The 19,783-nt window shown below is 44.6% G+C and overlaps 1 protein-coding gene across 7 annotated transcripts in view; it reads left to right on the forward strand.

The window, feature by feature from the left end:
- rgs19 (regulator of G protein signaling 19) overlaps nucleotides 1-19,783 on the forward strand; it is a 46,027-nt gene that overhangs the window by 16,854 nt on the left and 9,390 nt on the right. For 2 of the 7 annotated variants that reach the window (XM_080898080.1, XM_080898083.1), the window contains exon 2: nucleotides 3,394-3,504. The exons of 2 other annotated variants lie outside the window; for them this stretch is intronic. In XM_080898080.1, the coding sequence (XP_080754206.1) occupies nucleotides 3,423-3,504 (82 nt within the window). In that variant the 5' untranslated portion in view covers nucleotides 3,394-3,422. Of the gene's footprint in view, nucleotides 1-3,393; nucleotides 3,505-3,526; nucleotides 4,274-19,783 lie in introns of those variants that run through there. 3 more of the 7 variants (XM_080898081.1, XM_080898084.1, XM_080898085.1) reach the window with 2 other exon arrangements.

Here is a 19,783-nt window from a genome sequence, read left to right on the forward strand (position 1 = left end):
TAAGTGTGCCGTATTTTCCAAACAACACGGTAATAACGACGGCCCGCTAGCATGCGCTACCAAAAATAGTGCTTTGTTGTGTATCTGACGGACGAAAGCTAAACCAGTTCCACACCACTGAAGCTGCAGCATTTTTACAAACCAGTTCTGGTTCATCTGTTTCATTCAACGATCCGCTTTCGCTCTTCTCATTCTGCATCGCCACCATGTGCGTATGTAAACAAAGGCACTGCGCATGCGCGTTTTACCCATATTCTATCGCGATATTTCATTTTCCTATCGTTGCCCAACATTACACCGGTATTACCGTGAACGGTATGATATAGCCCCGCCCTAGCATTTACCATTTACTCTCATAATGACTATGAGGTTTATTGAATTTCTCAGGTTAACCCTGATCATGTGTTGCTAACCTGGAATTCAAACGTGAGGCCAAGCAGTGTTGCTGCCTTGCTCATGTGAGAGAATTGAACCGTGTTCCTTAAATTTAGAGCTGCATTTGGAACAAACAGACACAAAGTGTTCCTCCGTGCTTCCTTCCTTTCTTGGTGTGTCGATGACTCGTATAGCTTACGTCAGGATAAGCTGCAGTATGGGGATTTATGGGAATGTTGTCATTATGACCATATAGGGTGCTGGGTCTGGTTTCAGGAGGAAGAGACACTGAAAAGCAGAAATAACGTGTTTCTGCATTGAAGGAATCGTATTTCGAGCAGTAGTTTTTACATCCAAGTCCCTCAGAGTGGAACAAACACCTGTCTGTAATCATTACTGATCACCTGCGGGTGCTTCGCCTCGACTCCGTTTCCCTTCTTTCTGAACACCCAGCCCTCCCTTCATGTCACTCTTGGTTTTACATATTAGGCTTAAAAGCATGTTGGAGGTGAGGGTTGTGGGTCATTGCAATAATGTGTCTTAATGTGAAAGTCTTTGGAAGCCTCTGGAAAGAAAGCTGTGCTGGTTTGTTTGAAGTCTCTTGTCAACTTTGAATAAAGCCACCTCTCAGATAGCCGCCGGAGGACGAGGAGCAGGACGGCTTTTTCTGTCTTCCTGTTGCCAGTTGGTACACACTTCCTCTTCCTGCGTCTTTCTTCATTATGTCTGTTGCTTACTTCCTCTTTTTCAGACTGCTCATCTTCTTCCCTTCTGTCTGTTTCTCCTTTTGTCTTGTGTTTCTAGCACTCCAGCCATCTTTGCTTCATCGATGCGTACGTCTGTGGGCTTTTATCAGACGATGCTGCTTCATCAGCCTGTTAAAGGTCATATTCACTCAGAGAACCGCAGCAGTGATTCAAGATACAAGAACTTTATTGTCAGTACAACAGTATACACAGTATGCAGCGTACCGAAATACCCCCCCCCCCCCCCCCCCATGGTGCATTATTAAGAATATAAAAGATAAATCTCCAAGAGATATAAATCTAGGAATTACAAAAAATAGTAACTTATAAAATAAAAAGGTACTATTACTAACTATACAATACTAACTGTACAATAAACAAAGGACAGAGGCAATACGAAGTGGATTGTGCAGCAGGTATTGAACACTTCCAAAAAAAAAAAAAAAAAAAAGAACACAATAACTGGAAGATGATGATGGAGACAGATTGGACAGTACATGAAGCAGATGTGGGACTGACAGAGAAACTTGTGATAAGCCGACATTACCCAAGATGACGATCAAAGTGACTCTGTGTTACCCAACATGTAAGCGAGGAAACTGCTAAAGAAAAAACAAGTGGCTTTAAAGAGTTCCATCTCCTCTCCGTTCATAAATAGACACACAAACATCGTGTAGTTCTTCACATGATAAAATACACATGGAGTCAGCCTGTGACTCATCGTGGTGCCTCCTTAATGTGAGGTCAGAGGTTTGATCCCTGTTCCTTCGTCCTGGATGCTGTCCTTGGACAAACCCCTGAACACAGAGGTTTCCTGTGTGCTGGTGTGTCAGGGTGTGAATATAGAAACGCTAACAGCAGTGAGGGTCCGTTTACAGCCTTTATCTCCCCTAGCCTTAACCCTAATCTCCCCCATTGTCAGCTTTTCCTATTGAAAGTGATAAAGAGTGGTGGCATGATGGCTGACCACTGATTCTAACTTCTTCCTTCCAGAGTTGGAGAAAAAGCATTTTCAGAACCAGAAATTTCAGTTACTCGTTTTTTTCTGTCCATGTGTTACAGTGGAAACATCCTCAGCTCCACCTCTGATGGTGGGTGAAGTTCTCGTCTTTACGGAGACTTTGCATGAAATCACGGTGCACAAAAACTTAACTGTGTTTGCCTGAATGGTTCGTTAACTGGAATCTGATGAACTGGATTAAAATGTGACTGTTTAGTACAGGTGTCATTGCTCCCTCTGCTGCTTTCTTGGTCATATGGTTTTACACTCGCCACACTCACGTCCTCCAAATGTTTACAACTAATTGAATGCATCAGGAGCTCGTTCATCTCTGCTGTTCGATGTTCGAGGTTTAACCCTTTATTGACGATGGGCCCGCTGACAGGCCCATTTTACAAGCGCTCTTTAAACGACGGTAACTCCGTCATCGTTTATGCTAGAGAGAAAATGTGGACGCTTACTGAAAGACGAGAAAACTTTATGGTGCATCTTTAGAAAGCACGAGCAACCGATGGTCCAATCACATGTAAGAATTGATGATGCATGGGTGTGAAGAAGTGGCAACGCCCCAAAAAAGGCCTGCAGATTTAAAAAAACTGAGTGGCTTAGGCTCAAAAACTTCATTGTACATATTTAGTATAGTTCATTTTTAGAGTTGATGTGTTACATTTTGTTTCTGTGGAATATCAGTTTCCACTTAACTATAAATCTGAAAACACAGAGTCTGTTTTTTATTTTCGTCCACTGTAAACTGTTGTTGCGTTGTCACAACAATACAGTGATGTAAAATGACTGACAGATATTTAAAGCTGGGGTTATTCTGAAAAAAGGGGCAAAAGCATGCACTTATAGTGTGATTTCTGCCCCTATTACAGCCAAAATGACCAAATACGTCCAGGCGGCCTAATGATGCTTGGTCAGTAAGAGCAGCAGATTAGAGGTGATGATGTCATCTGGTCCTCACAGCGCCCAGAAAACACGGCAACGTGTCAGAATCGTTTAAATATAAAGTTCATTAAGAATCTTTCAGTGTCCTTTTCACACTTTTGCACACACACACTCACTGTGGTTTTTTTCTCTCCTTCGTGTGTGTGTGTGTGTGTGTGTGTGTGTGTGTGTGTGTGTGTGTGTGTGTGTGTGTGGACACCTTGTGAATAAATCTGCCTCTTGGTGGATTTGTTGGTGCTGTTTGATGTTGCATTTGTGAACATCTCCATGTGTTTGGACTGTATGTGCTTTTGTGCATTTTGCTGTGTGTGTGTGTGTGTAAAGCAGAGGTCCGAGGCTGAAGAGAGGATGACATGCGTGTGCCCGGCCTGCTAACACCGCTGACGACGCACGCTCTAACCGACCGGCCGCTCTCTCGACATGGCGGATGTTCTGGTAAAGCCCTCTGACTGTGTGTCCTCTCTGTGTCCGTCTGTCCGTGTGCCACACAAACACGTCCTCTTCTAGCAGTAATGAAGTCACATCACCATCAGCAGTGTGAGAGTTGTCCTCGCGCACCACACAATCATTTCTTTATGGACTCTGCAGCAGCAGACCAGGGAAGGTGCTGTCATGTTGTAACATGCACGAGAGCTGAAACTGGATGTAATGTGACGCTCATCTCGGACCAGAAGCACGTAAAGGGTTTTGTCTGTAATGTGTTGAGAAGAACAAGGGCACAGGCCAAGCGAGCAGCTGGGCTGTGACAGCTGGGCTGATGTTGTGATGAGCTGTGGGGATTTAGCCTCAGGGATGTGGTCAGGTTGGTTTTCCTGTGAAAGAGAGAAACTTTGACAAGTCGAGACTGGACTGATTCCAGAGATGAACAAGTTCAAGAATGTAAACACTGCTTTTAGCAGCTTTTTCCTCCTTTTCCTGCCTCGGTGGTGTGAAGAGGTCCGTGCAGTCCTCGTGGCAGGGTTAGTTGTGTGTGTGTGTGGACGCCAGGTCTGATTCATCAAGTTTCAGAGAGAAACCAAGAACCCCTGTGTGTCACAATACCTCTGATTCTGCTTCCTGCCCCCCACCCTTCGTCTCTTCCTCCTTTACGGGAGTGAAGGCGTGCTGATTGATGGAGGCGTCGTGGCTGTTAGCGAGCGGCTGAAAGGAAGGAGAAAGAAGGACTAGTTTGTCGATCGTTCGCCGCTGAATCGTCCCGTCTCTGGTGAGCTGTGTGGCTGAATGCTTTCTGTGTGCTTTAGCGTGCTGCCGTGGGCACTCCTGTCACCTTAAAGACGATGGATGCAGGTACGGCGTGAGTCACGCCATGCTGTCGATACTGTTGATTATTGACCGAACTGAAGGTTCATATCTAAGATTTGAAAAATGATTTCTGATCTGTGGGTGTTCGAGGAAAGGCAAAGGTCTTTAGTGGAAAATGCATCATGGTCAACTGTATTTCTCAGTTCCTGAAAAGCTGAACAGTCTGGGAAATGCTGATTTTCATGTGTTGGCTTGTAAACAACAATGAAAGGGCCCAGCAGACTTTCAAGTTGAATATTTGAAAGCTGCAGAGGCGGCAGACATTCTGTATTTAAATAAGAAGTACAGATAGTAGTTTTGAAAATACTCCAGTAAATGTCGAAGTACTAAATAAACTCTTTGAAGAAGTACAGAGTAAGAAATGAAAGAGTAGCTCCCTGGAGGACGTCTGACAGCTGCGCACACATAACTCAACCTTGTGGTATAAAAATGAGAATATAAACCTACTTGAGATGAATTTTCATTGCAATAAATGCAGTCAGCCTGAATCACTGAAGCAGAACATGAGCAGCTGCCTACATGTTGGCGCCGGGAGCGGGCCAACAATAACCTGAACTATGCTCAATACAAATCTGCCCCAACTGTAAAGAGCAGTAAATTATCTCATTTTGATTATAAAGCATGTTCTGCTAGAATAAAGATGTAAAATTGTGGAGTAAGTCATAAACAGGGAAATGTTTAACACATAACTAAGAAATGCTTAATAGTTGTTTTTCAAATGTAAGCAAAGGCAGTAAGGGCTTGTGTGTGTACACGGCAGCATGAACTCGGTTGGATTTACCTGCACGTGTAAAATGTTGTCCTGTTGCTGCGCTTACAGAAACGCTGTCTCTGACTTGAAAAACTTTACTTTATGCTCCTCCCACTCCCTGCTTCTCAGCTTGATGCTGACATCTCCCCTCGGTGAGGGGTTAGGTCCGAAACAAACCACATTAACCCCTGACTTCAGTTGTGCCTCTTTCATCTCTTTTTATGCGATGTACCCCGGTGATTTATACACGAGTAGGATTGCCTCATGTGTTACAGTTTACGCTCATGTCGGTTAAAAAATAACTACTCAATTAAAGTACAGCTCCTAAAAGTTGTACATAAGTATAGTAATAAGGTATTTATACTTTATTTTTCCCACCTGTGCCGGGCTGTGGAGATTTCCATCTTAAATGTTTCCCTTCAGGTTGGTTTTATATTCTGAGTGGGGGTAATACAGGCAGGTCTTCCCTCAGAGTGTGTTTGCTCCTGAGCCTGAATGTGGTCTTTGGACCGTTAATAACACCTTAATACTATTAGTGGTACCCGTCTGAGGACCCTGAGGAAGAGCACTGAAGCCGCTGCTTTTGTTGGGCTCCCATTTAGTTCTGTATATGATTTTTTAAATCTCTAATATATATATGAGTAATAATCCATGTTAAAATCAGTCACTACAATAGAATTGAATGGCCCTTTATTGTCATTGTACATGTACAACAGTATGGTGGCTACTCCATGCTGACTGAGCAGCAGTAAAAATCATAGAAATAGTAAATAAATCAGGAGTAAACAGGAAAGTAGTGTTAACAGTCCGAATGGCCCGGGGAAGAAGCTGTTAGTGAGTCTGGAGGAATAGTGACCCTCTGTGCAGCCTGTCTGACCCCTGAGTACCAAACACCAGGCAGGAGGAGAGCCTGAAGGCCAGCAGCAGCTCCTGCTCCAGGTTATTCTAAGTGCAGCCGCTGCTGGGCCTTCTTTACCAGGTGGTGGTGTTGTGGGTCCGGGTGAGCTTAGCGGGGTGGCCTCAAACAGAGCAAAAAAGACGTTGAGCTCCTCTGCGAGTTTGAGGCTGCTGTCAGGGGTTGGGGGACTCTGGCCTTTGTAGTTGATGAGGGTTTGCACACCTCTCCGCACCTGATGGGGGTTGCTGTCGGTGAGCAAGCCCCCTGTCTTCCTCCTGTACCTCCTCCCCAGGTTGGCTCTGGCAGTCGTGTATAAAGAACTGTCTCTCAGCCTTCGGCTGAGTTACGAGTTGTGATCAGAGCCTGGACTTCACTCGTCATGGGTTAGGAAAAACCTGGATGGTTTGGTGACTGTCACATTCTCTACAAGGCACTTACTGTAGAAAAGGACAGACTGAGTGAAGGTTTCCAGGTCCTGCAGTTCGAAGACGGATCAGTCTGTCAGATCAAGAGAACAACATCTGGCCTTGTTTTAATGACCCCGGTGCTTAGAGGAGTTTGTTTCCTGAGAGGGGGTGTATGCAGAGATAAGGAGCAGCGAGAGGGGGTCAGATTGTCCCATGTGGGGAGGAGCGTGGCTCTATTCCTGTACACATGGTCCAGTGTCCTGTCCCCGCTGCTAGGACAGTTAACATGCTGGTGGAATTTGCAGGGTAATGATTTCAAAAATGCCTTATTAAAGTCCCAGCAACAGCATGGATGTGCTCTGGGGTCTCTGCTTTCTGTTGATAGAAGTTGGAGGTGGATGAGACTTGAGCTAGCGTTGTAAACAATGGTAACTGTGGCTACCGTTAGCCCGTGAGGTAGATAAAAGCACCTGCACTGAATGGACTGAATGGAATCTCAGTGTGCAGTGACTGTCTGTTATTCCACTGTTGTTGTCCTGAAGCACATGAGCACAGAGCCCACCACCCCTTCCCTTACCAGAGTCTTTGTTGTGGTCCCGGAAACTCCTCTGAGGAATCAGGGATGTTTGGATGCATCCAGCATGCAGCTACAGTGAGTAGACAGCACTCAGGACAAAGCAGTTGTAGTAAATCTCTGATTGTAGCTCCTTTGTTGGCTACAGCCAACAAAGGAGCCACCCCTACCCATGAAGCCAGATAACACACACCAATGAGTTAAACTGCAGGAATGTCTTAAAGACATAAAGACCTGGATGGCCGCTAACTTTCTGCTTCTTAATTCAGATTAAACTGAGGTTATTGTACTCGGCCCTGAAAAGCTTAGAAATATGGTATCTAACCAGATTCTTACTCTGGATGGCATTACCTTGGCCTCCAGTAACACTGTGAGGAACCTTGGAGTCATTTTTGACCAGGACATGTCCTTCAACGCACATATTAAACAAATATGTAAGACTGCTTTCTTCCATTTGTGCATTTGTGTATTTATTACTTGTAAGCTTGACTACTGTCATTCATTATTATCGGAATGTCCTAAATATTGGCTTTTCTTCATTGGCTCTATAAAGCACCTTGAGGTGACTATTGTTGTGATTTGCTGCTAAAAAACTAAAACTGAATTGTAAAGATTAGAGCTGCTGCTCCTACTGAGAGAGTGTGCCGAAGTCTCCTGTGTGTTTCAAGTCCAGCTGGGAGGAGATCCCAGTGTGTCCAGGTAAAAACATGCATACAGACTGTCTTTTACTTCTTTCTGTAGCTGCTGCAGAAAGTGTTTGTTTCTTAAACTCTAAGTGTTTTATAGGATTCTGTCTGTTTGTTTCTTGGCCTGAAGCCCTTTCAGTCAATGCTAACATCCTTGTAGCCTTAAAATGGGCGTGTGGCAGCCTGCTTGGTTACGCTGTGTGTGTGCGCGCTCTGAGTGCACGTGCACGAGCATAAACGTGTGTATATTTCAAAAGACTTCTCCTAATAAGGACAGGGGCTGAATCTTGAGTCTGATGCAGTTTGTTGAAGCTGAAAAACCTCACATGTGTCACCTCAGAACGGTTCGGCTGATTTAGACACCGCTGACTGCGTTCGAGTGTGAGTGCTCGAAAAGGAAACTAAGCCTGTGTGTCCAACATGTCGGTACAGCTCCTTTCCTTTCTGCCCCAGGCTCAAGTCCACCGGTGCTGTCAGCCTGGTGTCATGATGAAATATAGAACTGTTCACACTCTACAGTCACCATGACTCAAACATTTATTCCCCTTTTCTGCATTTATGTCTTTCATTGTATCACACTCCATGTCTTCATGTCCTTATAGCTCCATGTGTCCTTTGTCCACATGTCTGCTGTTTAAAAAACACAGTTTGAAAACAGAACAACACTAATCTGTTTTTGTCATTAGGACCTCTCCCTAACACACACATGCAGAGTGCTGCTGCTGATCAGATGGTGAAATTATGAAGCGCTAATCTCTCAGATTAATATTTGAAATTTACTTAATTATGTAAACACAGCTCTGTGCGTGTGTGTGTGCGTGTGTTTGTGTACATGTGTGCGTGTGTGTGTGTTTTTGTGCATGTGTGTGTGTGTGCGTGCGTCTGTGTTTGTGTGCGTGTTTGGAGCTGCTCAGTGCTGTCAGTCTCCTGCATGGTCTAGGAGATGTTGTCCAACAGGGATGACAGCTTAGCCACCATTCTCCTGTCACTCTCCACCTTCACTGGGTCCAGACTACAGCAGGGCAATATGGCCAAAAATATTTATCACAATATATATTTGAAAATTTGCGATAACGATATTACTGACGATATAATTGATGCGAGACAAAATACAATTCCACAACTTTACTAGCGCAAAAACCCATCCATTTATTTTCACTTAATCAAGCAGCTGTTTTTATGTGCATTAAAGCTATATAAAAATTGAACAGTGCAAATGGTAAATGGTAAATGGCCTGTATTTATATAGTGCTTTTCTAGTCCCTAAGGACCCCAAAGCGCTTTACATATCCAGTCATCCACCCATTCACACACACATTCACACACTGGTGATGGCAAGCTACATTGTAGCCACAGCCACCCTGGGGCGCACTGACAGAGGCGAGGCTGCCGGACACTGGCGCCACCGGGCCCTCTGACCAAATGCAAATTCCTTGCTGAAGGTTTAACCAAAAGGCATTTCCAGTAGAAATGGGCTGACATATCCTGAGCATAACCATGTATAATATCCACCGAAGTTAAAAAGAGGTGCTTTGTGGAAGGGCCGATGGCGCGTCCACAAAGCAGCTCTTTCGATATGGCAACCTCGCTTCTGTCAGTCTGCCCCAGGGCAGCTGTGGCTACACCTGTAGCTGCCTCCACCAGTGTGTGAATGTGAGAGTGAATGAATAGTGGAATTGTAAAGTGCTTTGGGTGCCTAGAAAAGCGCTATATAAATGCAATCCATTATTATTATTATTATTATTATTATTAAACTGCAGTGTGCAAGAAGAAGAGCTGTACGTTTGAATTTTTTCAGAAATCTCTCAGTCAGAACATGCAATATCATGTTTAGGTAACTAGCAAAACTAGCGAGCTAACCACTAACTTCCTGCTAACTTCTAACTCCGTTAAATGTAATAAATCCTGTTTTCATGGATGCCTGGATGTTAAACTTAACTGTTACACCTGGTAAAGCAGCAACGCTGATCATTTTATTACAGATGAAAGAATTTAGACAGTTTTTAACTCTCAGTGATGCCGCAGTGTTCATTTGACTTTGGGACCTGAAGCATACAGAGTTTAGGACCCAGATTGCTTCCAGATTTAAGAGCACCTTAGTCCGACAAATACGGCAATAACGACGGCCGCTTGCATGTTCTACAAAAAAATTTGCTTTGGTGTGTATCTGACGGACAAACACCAAACCAGTTCCACATCACTGAAGTTGCACCATTTTTACAAACCAGTTCTGGTTCATCTGTTTCATTAAATGATCCACTTTCCCCTTTCTCATTCTCCATTGCCACCATGCTTTTTCGGCCATGTGCGTATGAAAACAAAGGCACTGCGCATGCGTGTTTTACGCATATTCTATCGCGATATTTTATTTTGTTATCGTTGCCCAACATTATACTGGTATTACCGGGAACGGTATGATATGGCCCAGCCCTAGTCCAGAGGGCATCCTAGAACAGAGCTGGACCTCCGGATCAGCCTGTTCAGTTCTCTTCCCCAGCACAGATGCTGCTGCCCTAGCAGACCGCACCTTAAAAGATGGCTGAGGCCACCACAGAGTCATAGAAGGTCTTCAGGAGTGGGCCCTTCACTCCAAACGACCTGAGTCTCCGCAGCAGGTACAGCCTGCTCTGCCCTTCCTGTAGAGGGCGTCTGAATTATGAGTCCAGTCCAGTTTATTGTTCAGATGAACACCAAGCTACCTGTAGCTGTCCACAGCCTTGATGTCCATACCTTGGATGTTCAGTGGTTGCAGTGGAGGATGTTTGTGCCTGCAGAAGTCTACCACCAGCTCCTTGGTTTTATTAGTGTTGATCTGGAGGCAGTTCAGCTTGCACCAGTCCACAAAGTCTTGGGTCAGTTCTCTGTACTCCCTGTCGTCCTCATCAGTGATGAGGCCGACTATTGCAGAGTCATCAGAGAACTTGTGCAGGAAGCACTGGGTGGAGTTGTGGGAGACGTCTGCAGTGTAGAAGAGGAACGGAGCCAGAACCGTTCCCTGTGGGGCCTGTACTGCAGACGACCCTCTCCGACACACAGCCCTGAGTTCTCACATACTGTGGTCGGTCAGTGAGGTAGCCCAAAATCCAGGTAGTGAGGTGATGCTCCACTCCTGAGTTCTCCAGGTTGTCCTTCAGGACTGTGGGAAGAATGGTGTTAAAGGCACTGGAGAAATCAAAGAACATGATTCTCAGAGTGCTCCCAGCGGTCTCCAGGTGAGAGAGGGAAGGATGCACGAGGTGAATGACGGCATCGTCCGCTCCAATGCCTGGTAGGCAGACTGAAGTGGGTCCAGTATTGGAGAAATCCGATCGTTCAGACCCACAGAAATGATTTAAATCATCATGTCAGTAAACTGTCATGAATGTTACTGCAGCTGTGATTCTCCTCCAGATTATCTCAGATGCGAATTTCCATTCCATCCATCTCCAGACGCTCATCCAAACGGGAGCCTCCAGCCCCCCCCCCCCGCGAGGGGTGAGGCGGGGGCAGGTGGCTTTTCTGTCTAACACAGAGAGACAGATAATCATTCACACTAACACCTCGAGCTGAATCACAGAGTAACCCTAACATGCATGTTGAACCGTGGGAGCCCAAAGTGGCACAGAAAAAACCCACAGTCACTTTTAACTTTTATTTTGGGGGAAGAAAAACTCTAAAGCAGAGATATTCTTCAACTGTGAGAAATAAAAACATGACTCACACACACACAAGTGTGTGTCACATGTTGGGTCTCTTTCACTTCCTCTTGCTCTTCCTCTCTTCTATTCACGCCCTTTATTTTGTAAAACCCTGGTTTCTGTTTCCTCTTTTGTTTTTGTCTCTCCTCCTTTTTGATGTTACTTTGACTCTTTCCTGCTTTTTTCTCTCTTTCTCCCAAACAGTGAGTGTATTTCTCTTCCTCTAATCAGCGTGTATTTTTCCCGTCTCTCATATTGTGGTTCTGATTTTTGATTTTTACTTGTTCAGTGTTGTTTCAGCTGCCTGCAGCCTTCAGTCACTGAAGGCTGCAGGCACCAACTTTTTATTGTTGGTGTCGGACTCACAGTAATAATGAATGACCAGTCGTGCATCTGTTTCGGTGCATGCAGTGAATACACATTTGTTTACTGCATAATAGATTTATGAAGTAGGAAACATCCTCGATCTTTCCCGATCATCCCACTCAAATATTTCAGATTTAGGACTGGCTGTGCAAAACAGCCAGAACGATTTAACCTGAGCAGAGCTGGGAGGATGCTTCATAAGGCCAAACAACCAGTGTAGTTCACTTCCTGTCAGCTCTGTGAGGATCTTCAGGAACAGTTTTCCAGGCTCCTTGAAGGACATTCAAAGCTCTTCTTTGGATGTTTTGTTCCCTGTCAGGATGATCCCACGCTGCTTCAGTCATGCTGAGGTCTGGCTCTGTTCCCCCGTGTGTTTCTATCCAGCTGTGCCTTCACTGTGGTTGGATCATTGTCATGCTGAAACATGAAGCTGATGTTTCCAGATGCTGCTGCACGGTGGATCACACTCATCAGTTTATCAAAGATCCATCTCTCCATCAGACCTGTTCCTCTGATTTCTGAGTTCTTGTGCAATTTCCATACCTCAGCCTTTCCTTGTGTTTCCCTTCATTATGGCTTCCTGATGCTGCCCTTCCACTCAGACCATTTCTGATGAGGTTTCAGTGGAAAGTAGATGATCATCGCTCAGTGTCCTGTGTCAGGTCTTTGCTGGACTTGTTCTTCTTTCTTCAGTTTTCACCTTCCCTGCTGTTTGGGAGTCACCTTTGGTGCAAAAACACTATTTTATTTCAGACTTTGTCATCGTTGGTATTTTTCACAGATTCGACTAAAGAAACCAGCTGCTGGTAACAAAAAGTCAAAGTCTTTGCTAAGGTGTCTGCTGTGTACATCCTTGAGTTAGAAGACTTTTTATGCTTTAGTGCTTCATACGTCAGAGTTCAGGGGTTAAAAACACTCCCGTGAAAAGGGTCAGGTACAGGGACTGAACAAAAACAAAAAAAGCAGCCGATGTCCAAAGAAGAAGAGCTTCAGAAAGCTGGAGAACTGTTGCTCAAAAGCACTTTTTTTTTTTTTTTTTTTTTTTTTTTGTCTGTCCCGTTTGGCTCTTTTGCCATCAGAATTGTTGTCTAAAGGCAAAGAAAGATGCCCAACGGATTTACTTTACCAAATTGACCATCCCAGCCTTGCCGTAATGGTCCATTTGATTCACCTTTTATTGTTTATTTTATTTTCACTTACTGAATACGGGACAGACTTGACTGGGGGAAAGAAGGGGAGAAAGAAAGAGGGAAAGAGAAACAGCTGAGAAGAGGGACGGGGGAGAAGGGCAAAAAACAAAAACCAACAGAACGGGCAGAGAAAAAAAAATGCATATATCAATCACCTGGGTCACCTGCTGAGAAAGAAAGAAGAAAACAAGCAGAAGAGAACAAGAGTAATAGAATAAACAACATCACAATGATATATGGGAATATGACAGTAAATACTAAATATTAAACATTATTGTGCAGCACATAAGATCAACAGAACACAGTGTGCTTTGAGGTAGGAGCCAAAAAGGGTGTAGTTTGTGGGTGTGATCACCCGTGTGTACACCTGTGAGCATGGACGCGCTTGTTTTTTGTTTTTTAAAAGGTTCCTTCATGTAATGATCTGCTAGAGGGTGTGGGGGGGCCACAGCCCCGTCCTCCAGGGCATGAAGCAGGTATGGAGGAGATCAAAACTCCAGACATCCAGAGGCCCCCAGAACACAAGAGACCAAGGAAGACCAACAGCGGGGCAGCCGCGCCACTGTCCCAGAAAGAGCTGAGGAGAGTCCCAGATGAGGACTCACTCAGCAGCCGCGGAGCAGAAGCCAGGGGGGGTTGCAGTGACGCGCCCGTGAGCTCCGCCGGCAGCCACCCGTGCCTGAGTGACCGAGCCCCAGGCCGAGAGGCCGGGGGCACCCCACCTCCGAAGTGGCCCGAGCGAGCCCCAGGCTCCAGGCCCCGATAAGCGGCCGCCAAGGAGTGAGCCGGTGTGTACCTGGACGCCCATCCCCAGACACAAAGAACCACCAACGCACCGATGTCTGCACCCTGGTGACATACCCCTACTCCAAGGTCCTGCATGTGTGGGTGGTTGTGGTGGAGCGGGAAGAGGGAGGCAGCTGGAGATGGGGAGGGAAGGAAGGGAGGGGCAAGTGACCCCTCCCTGGGGCCAGCTCCCCCGCTGACCCCAGTAGGCACCCCCATACTCCGCGACCCGCCAGGGAAAGGGGGCCCAGGCCCATCCAGACCGGGGCCCAGTGCAGCAGCGCCTCCCGGCCCCACAGAGCCCGGGACAGTCCACCCAACCCCACCACAGAGAAAACTGCACCCACCCCACCATCCACTCATCTTCCAGACTACATAAGACAATAAACACCCAGGCTGAGATCTTCCTCCACCTCTCCTGTATCTCCCCCTCCTGCAGAGGGAGCTCCTGAGGAGAGGAAAGCTCCTGCAAGATGTGACAATCTCCCCCACCAGTTGAAGAGCCCTCCAGGTGGCTCGATGCACCGGCGGCACCCTGCTCCAGGTGCTCAAAAGCACTTTAAAGATTAAAAGAAAGTAATAAAACCAAAGAGGGGTGGCTGAAAATTCAATTTTATTTATACAGCGCCAAATGACAACAACAGTCCCCACAAGGCGCTTTATATTGTAAGGCAGACCCTACAGTAACACATACTGAGAAAAAAACAACAATCATATGACCCCCTATGAGCAAGCACTTTGGTGACAGTGGGAAGGAAAAACTCTGCCTCCCATTCCAATTTTAAATACTCTAGGAACAACAAGTAGGCCTGCAGAGCGAGAGCGAAGTGCTCTAATAGGGTGATATGGTACTACAAGGTCATTAAGATAAGATGGGGCCTGATTATTTAAGACCTTGTATGTGAGGAGCAGGATTTTGAATTCAATTCTGGATTTAACATGAAGCCAATGAAGGGAAGCCAAAACAGGAGAAATATGCTCTCTCTTTCTAGTCCCTGTCAGGACCAGTGTTGCCAACTTAGCGACTTTGTCACTATATTTAGCGAGTTTTCAGACCCCTTAGCGACCTTTTTTCTAAAAAAAAGTCGCTAAAAAAAGACGTGAAAGCCCATATTGCTTTTACTCTCAACAAGCAGCGGGTGCTGTAACGCAGTCAGTTCTTCTTTTACTCTTTTACTCTTATGCTGTTTTGTGGATCACAAGGTTTAAAACTACTTATAAACACACACACACAAAGTAACTCCACCAGAGTGCCTATTTCGGGTCACTTTTGCCAGTCCAAGCCCGGGTAAAGGAGCAGGATTGGAAATGTGACATTAAACAAAACAATAATTGCTAAAAGAAATTTAATTTGTAGTTCTAAATAAACTCTAAATGCATTTAGGACGTTTTTTACTCACTTTATGTCTCTTCCACGATGTTATTTGTCTCTCCAACAACATAGGGTACAATTAGATTAGTATGATCAATTATGCAAATTAGGCGATGACATCATTTAGCGACTTCTAGCAACTTTTAGGACAACCAATAGCGATTTTCCTTACTGAGGAGTTGGCAACACTGGTCAGGACTCTTGCTGCAGCATTTTGGATTAGCTGAAGGCTTTTCAGGGAGTTTTTAGGACTTCCTGATAATAATGAATTACAGTCGTCCAGCCTGGAAGTAATAAATGCATGAACTAGTTTTTCAGCGTCACACTGAGACAGGATATTTCTAATTTTAGAGATGTTGCGCAAATGGAAGAACGCAGTCTTACATATTTGTTTAATATGTGCGTTGAAGGACATGTCCTGGTCAAAAATGACTCCAAGGTTCCTCACAGTGTTACTGGAGGCCAAGGTAATGCCATCCAGAGTAAGAATCTGGTTAGATACCATATTTCTAAGATTTTCACGGTCGAGTACAATAACCTCAGTTTGATCTGAATTAAGAAGCAGAAAGTTAGCGGCCATCCAGGTCTTTATGTCTTTAAGACACTCCTGCAGTTTAACTAATTGGTGTGTGTTATCTGGCTTCATGGACAGATAGAGCTGGGTGTCATCTGCATAGCAGTGTAAATGTATGCTATGTCTTCTAATGATGCTGCCTAAGGGAAGCATGTATAATGTAAACAGAATTGGTCCTAGCACTGAACCCTGTGGAACTCCATAATTAACCTCAGTGTGTGAAGAGGACTCTCCATTTACATGCACAAACTGGAGTCTATTAGATAGATATGATACAAACCACTGCAGTGCAGTACCTGTAATACCTACAGCATGTTCTAATCGCTCTAATAGGATATTATGGTCAACAGTATCGAACGCTGCACTGAGGTCTAGCAGGACAAGCACAGAGATGAGTCCACTGTCAGAGGCCATAAGAAGATCATTTGTAACCTTCACTAAAGCTGTTTCTGTGCTGTGATGAGCTCTGAAACCTGACTGAAACTCTTCAAATGAACCATTCCTCTGCAGATGATCTGTTAACAGTTTGACAACTACTCTTTCAAGGATGTTTGATATGAAAGGAAGGTTGGAGATTGGCCTATAATTAGCTAAGACTGCTGGGTCTAGAGATGCTTTTTGAGTAAAGGTTTAACTACAGCCAGCTTGAAGGCCTGTAGTACATAGCTGATTATTAGAGATAGGCTGATCATATTTAAGATCGAAGAATTAATTAATGGCAGGACTTCTTTGAGCAGTTTTGTAGGAATGGGGTCTAAAAGACACGTTGATGGTTTGGAGGAAGTAATTATTGAAGTTAACTCAGAAAGATCAATTGGAGAAAAAGAGTCTAGCTTAACATCAATGGTACTAAGAGTAGCTGTAGATAATATTACATCTGTGGGATGATTATTGGTAATTTTTTCCTCTAATGATTACAATTTTATTTGTGAAGAAGTTCATGAAGTTTCTATGCCATATGTTAAAACAAGATCTAGAGTGTGATTAAAGTGGTGGGTGGGTTCTTTTACATATTTAGCATCTACATGGATGTTAAAATCACCCACAATAATTATTTTATCTGAGCTCAGAACTAAATCAGATAAAAAGTCTGAGAAATCAGACAGAAACTCTGTGTAAGGCCCAGGTGGACAATAGATGATAACAAGTAAGACTGGTTTCTGACTTTCACAGCTGGGGTGGACAATGTTAAGCATCAGGCTTTCAAATGAATTACAGTTTTTTCTGATTGCTTAAGCACATTTTTTGTAACTATTGGCTAATTTTGCAAAACTCTTCACACAAATAAGAAAACCTGTCACCCAATCATCAAAACATTGTAGTTCTCTTGCAAAAGCAAACACAGCTAGATTAACTCTTCACACCTTCGTAAAAATGGTGTTTCCGTATCAAACAGTACACACAAGCCATCATCTACTAAGCACACAATGCGCCAACTGCACACTGATGGTATGAATACAAAACACATCTGGCTTTTGCTTTCTCTGTGCACAAGGTAGGCTATGTCAGTTTGAGCTCATACTTCTGTCATAGATCCATAAGCATAGAGGGATCCAAACTTCAAGTACTGGTGTTTATTCAAACACATCAAAACAAACACAAGTGTTTATTTCCAAGTATAGGATTATTTGCAATCGCCATAATGACTATATGGGTTACTTGGTCTGCAGTGAACATGCTTCCTCTGCCCCAGCATCTGGTCATCTAGCAATTCTGTAAAGTAACAATTTCAGTATTTTCACATCAATGGTATTGGTGTGTTTCTCATTGGCATATGGCAGTGCTACAAATCTTTGTGCGAAGTGACTGTACTAACCGATTCTCATTTCAAGATGTCCTTATGATGCTTGCTACAGTGTAGCGGCTCGAGTTAGGCTGGACCCGTTGGCCAGCTTCCCTCAGGGTCATTCCACGGTTGATTACATGGTCCACTACTGTAGCTCTGATGTCATCAGCAATTCTATTTCTTACTCTTCCTACCCTTCCTCTCCCCCCTCCTCATCTTCCTCTCCCCCCTCCTCGTCTTCCTCTTGCTCCTCCTTGTCCTTGTCGTCCTCTTCATCCTACTTCTTCACCTCCACGTCCTCTTCTTCGGCCTCCTCTACTTCTCACTCTTTCTGCTCCCTCCATTGTACTCCGCACACACAGCTTACCTGTATTATAGTGCTTGGGCTGATTGCAAAGTGAACTAATTATCTAAAAAAGTTTTCACATGTGAAAGTGTGCCAGACAGTTGGCAAATTAGTGTTAATGATAGCCATACATGTGTATACTTTTGCTAGGAGTGTGTTGGAAATTTGGTAATTGAGTGTTGTGCAGTGAATTGTGCCTGCAGTTTTGCAAAGTGTGTGTTACAAAATTGCAAACTGAGTGCAAAGCAGTTTTTGTGCTTTTAGTTTTGCAAACTCAGTGAGTGGTTTTGCTATAAGTCTGAATAGTTTTAGAGATTGTGCTACAGGAATCACAGTTAGGGTTTAAGCATTCAGAAAAAACTGTAAAAGTCTGTCTGGGTCTTTGGTTGATTAATAGGCTGGTGTGAAAAATTGCTGCCACACCTCTCCCTCGGCCTGTGCTTCGAGGTTTCTGGTAGTTAGAATGACTCGGGGGTGTTGATTCATTTAAACTAACATAATCATCCTGCTGCAACCAGGTTTCTGTAAGGCAGAGTAAATCGATTTGTTGATCAATTATTAAGTCATGTACTAACAGAGACTTGGAGGAGAGAGACCTAATATTTAATAATCCACATTTCACTGTTTTACTCTTTGGTTCAGATGTGGATACTTTATTGTTCTTTCTTTGTAATTGTTTATGTTTAAGTTGTTTGTTGCTGGTTTTTAGTTTGTTTTTTGTCTGTTTGGGAGCTGACACAGTCTCTATGGAGATGGGTTTTTTTTGGGGGGGGGGGGGTAGCAGGAGGAGAGAAGCTGCAGAGAGGCGTGTAAGACTGCAACTCTGCTTCCTGGTCCCAACTCTGGATAGTCATATTTTGGGAGGTTTAATGAATTTGTCCATATTTCTAGAAATGAGAGCTGCTCCATCCAAAGTGGGATGGATGCCGTCTCTCCTAACAAGACCAGGTTTCCTCCAGAAGGTTTGCCAATTATCTATGAAGCCCACATTGTTTCTGGGACACCACTCAGACAGCCAGCAATTTAAGGAGAACATGCGGCTAAACATGTCACTCCTGATCTGATTGGGGAGGGGACCAGAGAAAACTACAGAGTCCGACATTGTTTTGGCAAAGTTGCACACCGATTCAATATTGATTTTAGTGACCTCCGATTGGCGTAACCGGGTGTCATTACTGCCAACGTGAATTATGATTTTACTGTATTTACGTTTACCCTTAGCCAGCAGTTTTAAATTTCCCTCAATGTCGTCTCTGGTTGCCGGTGTCACATGTCTGAGAACAGAATCACCAATTACCAGAGTTTGACCCCCGGCGTGTGTGTCGCCGAGTGGGGAAAAACGGTTAGACACATGAACGGGTTGGTGGTGTACCTGGGGCTTCTGTTTAGGACTATGCTTCCTCCTCACCGTGACCCAGCCGCCCTCTTTCCCCAGCTGCTTGGGATCTGCTGGGGAACAGCTAGCGGGGCCTACGCTATCTTCGGCTGCACCAGCTACAGGGGCCTGGCTAGCTACGGGTGAATGAAGGGTGCGAAGCTGAGTCTCCAATTCAGTAATCCTGGCCTCCAGAGCTGCAAATATGCTACATTTGTTACAGATTTCATTACTGCTAAAGGAGGCTGAGGAGTAACCAAACATCTGACACAATGAGCAGGAAAGTGAAGGGGGGACAGGTGAAGTAGCCATGGTGCTAACGAGTCGGCTGCGAGCTAAGCTAAGCTATTGATCTTCACTGCCCTATGCATAGCCAAGAAAACAGTCCTCATGAACTGGAAAAATAAAAATAATCTTAATTCTAACCAATATAGAAATTATCTATTAGATTACATTAGTCTTGACACAGCCTCTGCCACCACATTAGATCAATTGCTCTGGGCCCCTTTTATCAGCTCCATCACCTAGTGGGGGTGGGGGGTCATAGTTTGGTCCCGCCTTCACTGTTGTGATTGGTGAGGGGGTAGGGACAGGCTTAGGGCGTCGGGGGGTTCCCCGGAGGCA

The sequence above is a fragment of the Rhamphochromis sp. 'chilingali' genome (genome assembly GCF_963969265.1).
Source record: "Rhamphochromis sp. 'chilingali' genome assembly, chromosome: 12".
Lineage (NCBI taxonomy): Eukaryota > Metazoa > Chordata > Actinopteri > Cichliformes > Cichlidae > Rhamphochromis > Rhamphochromis sp. 'chilingali'.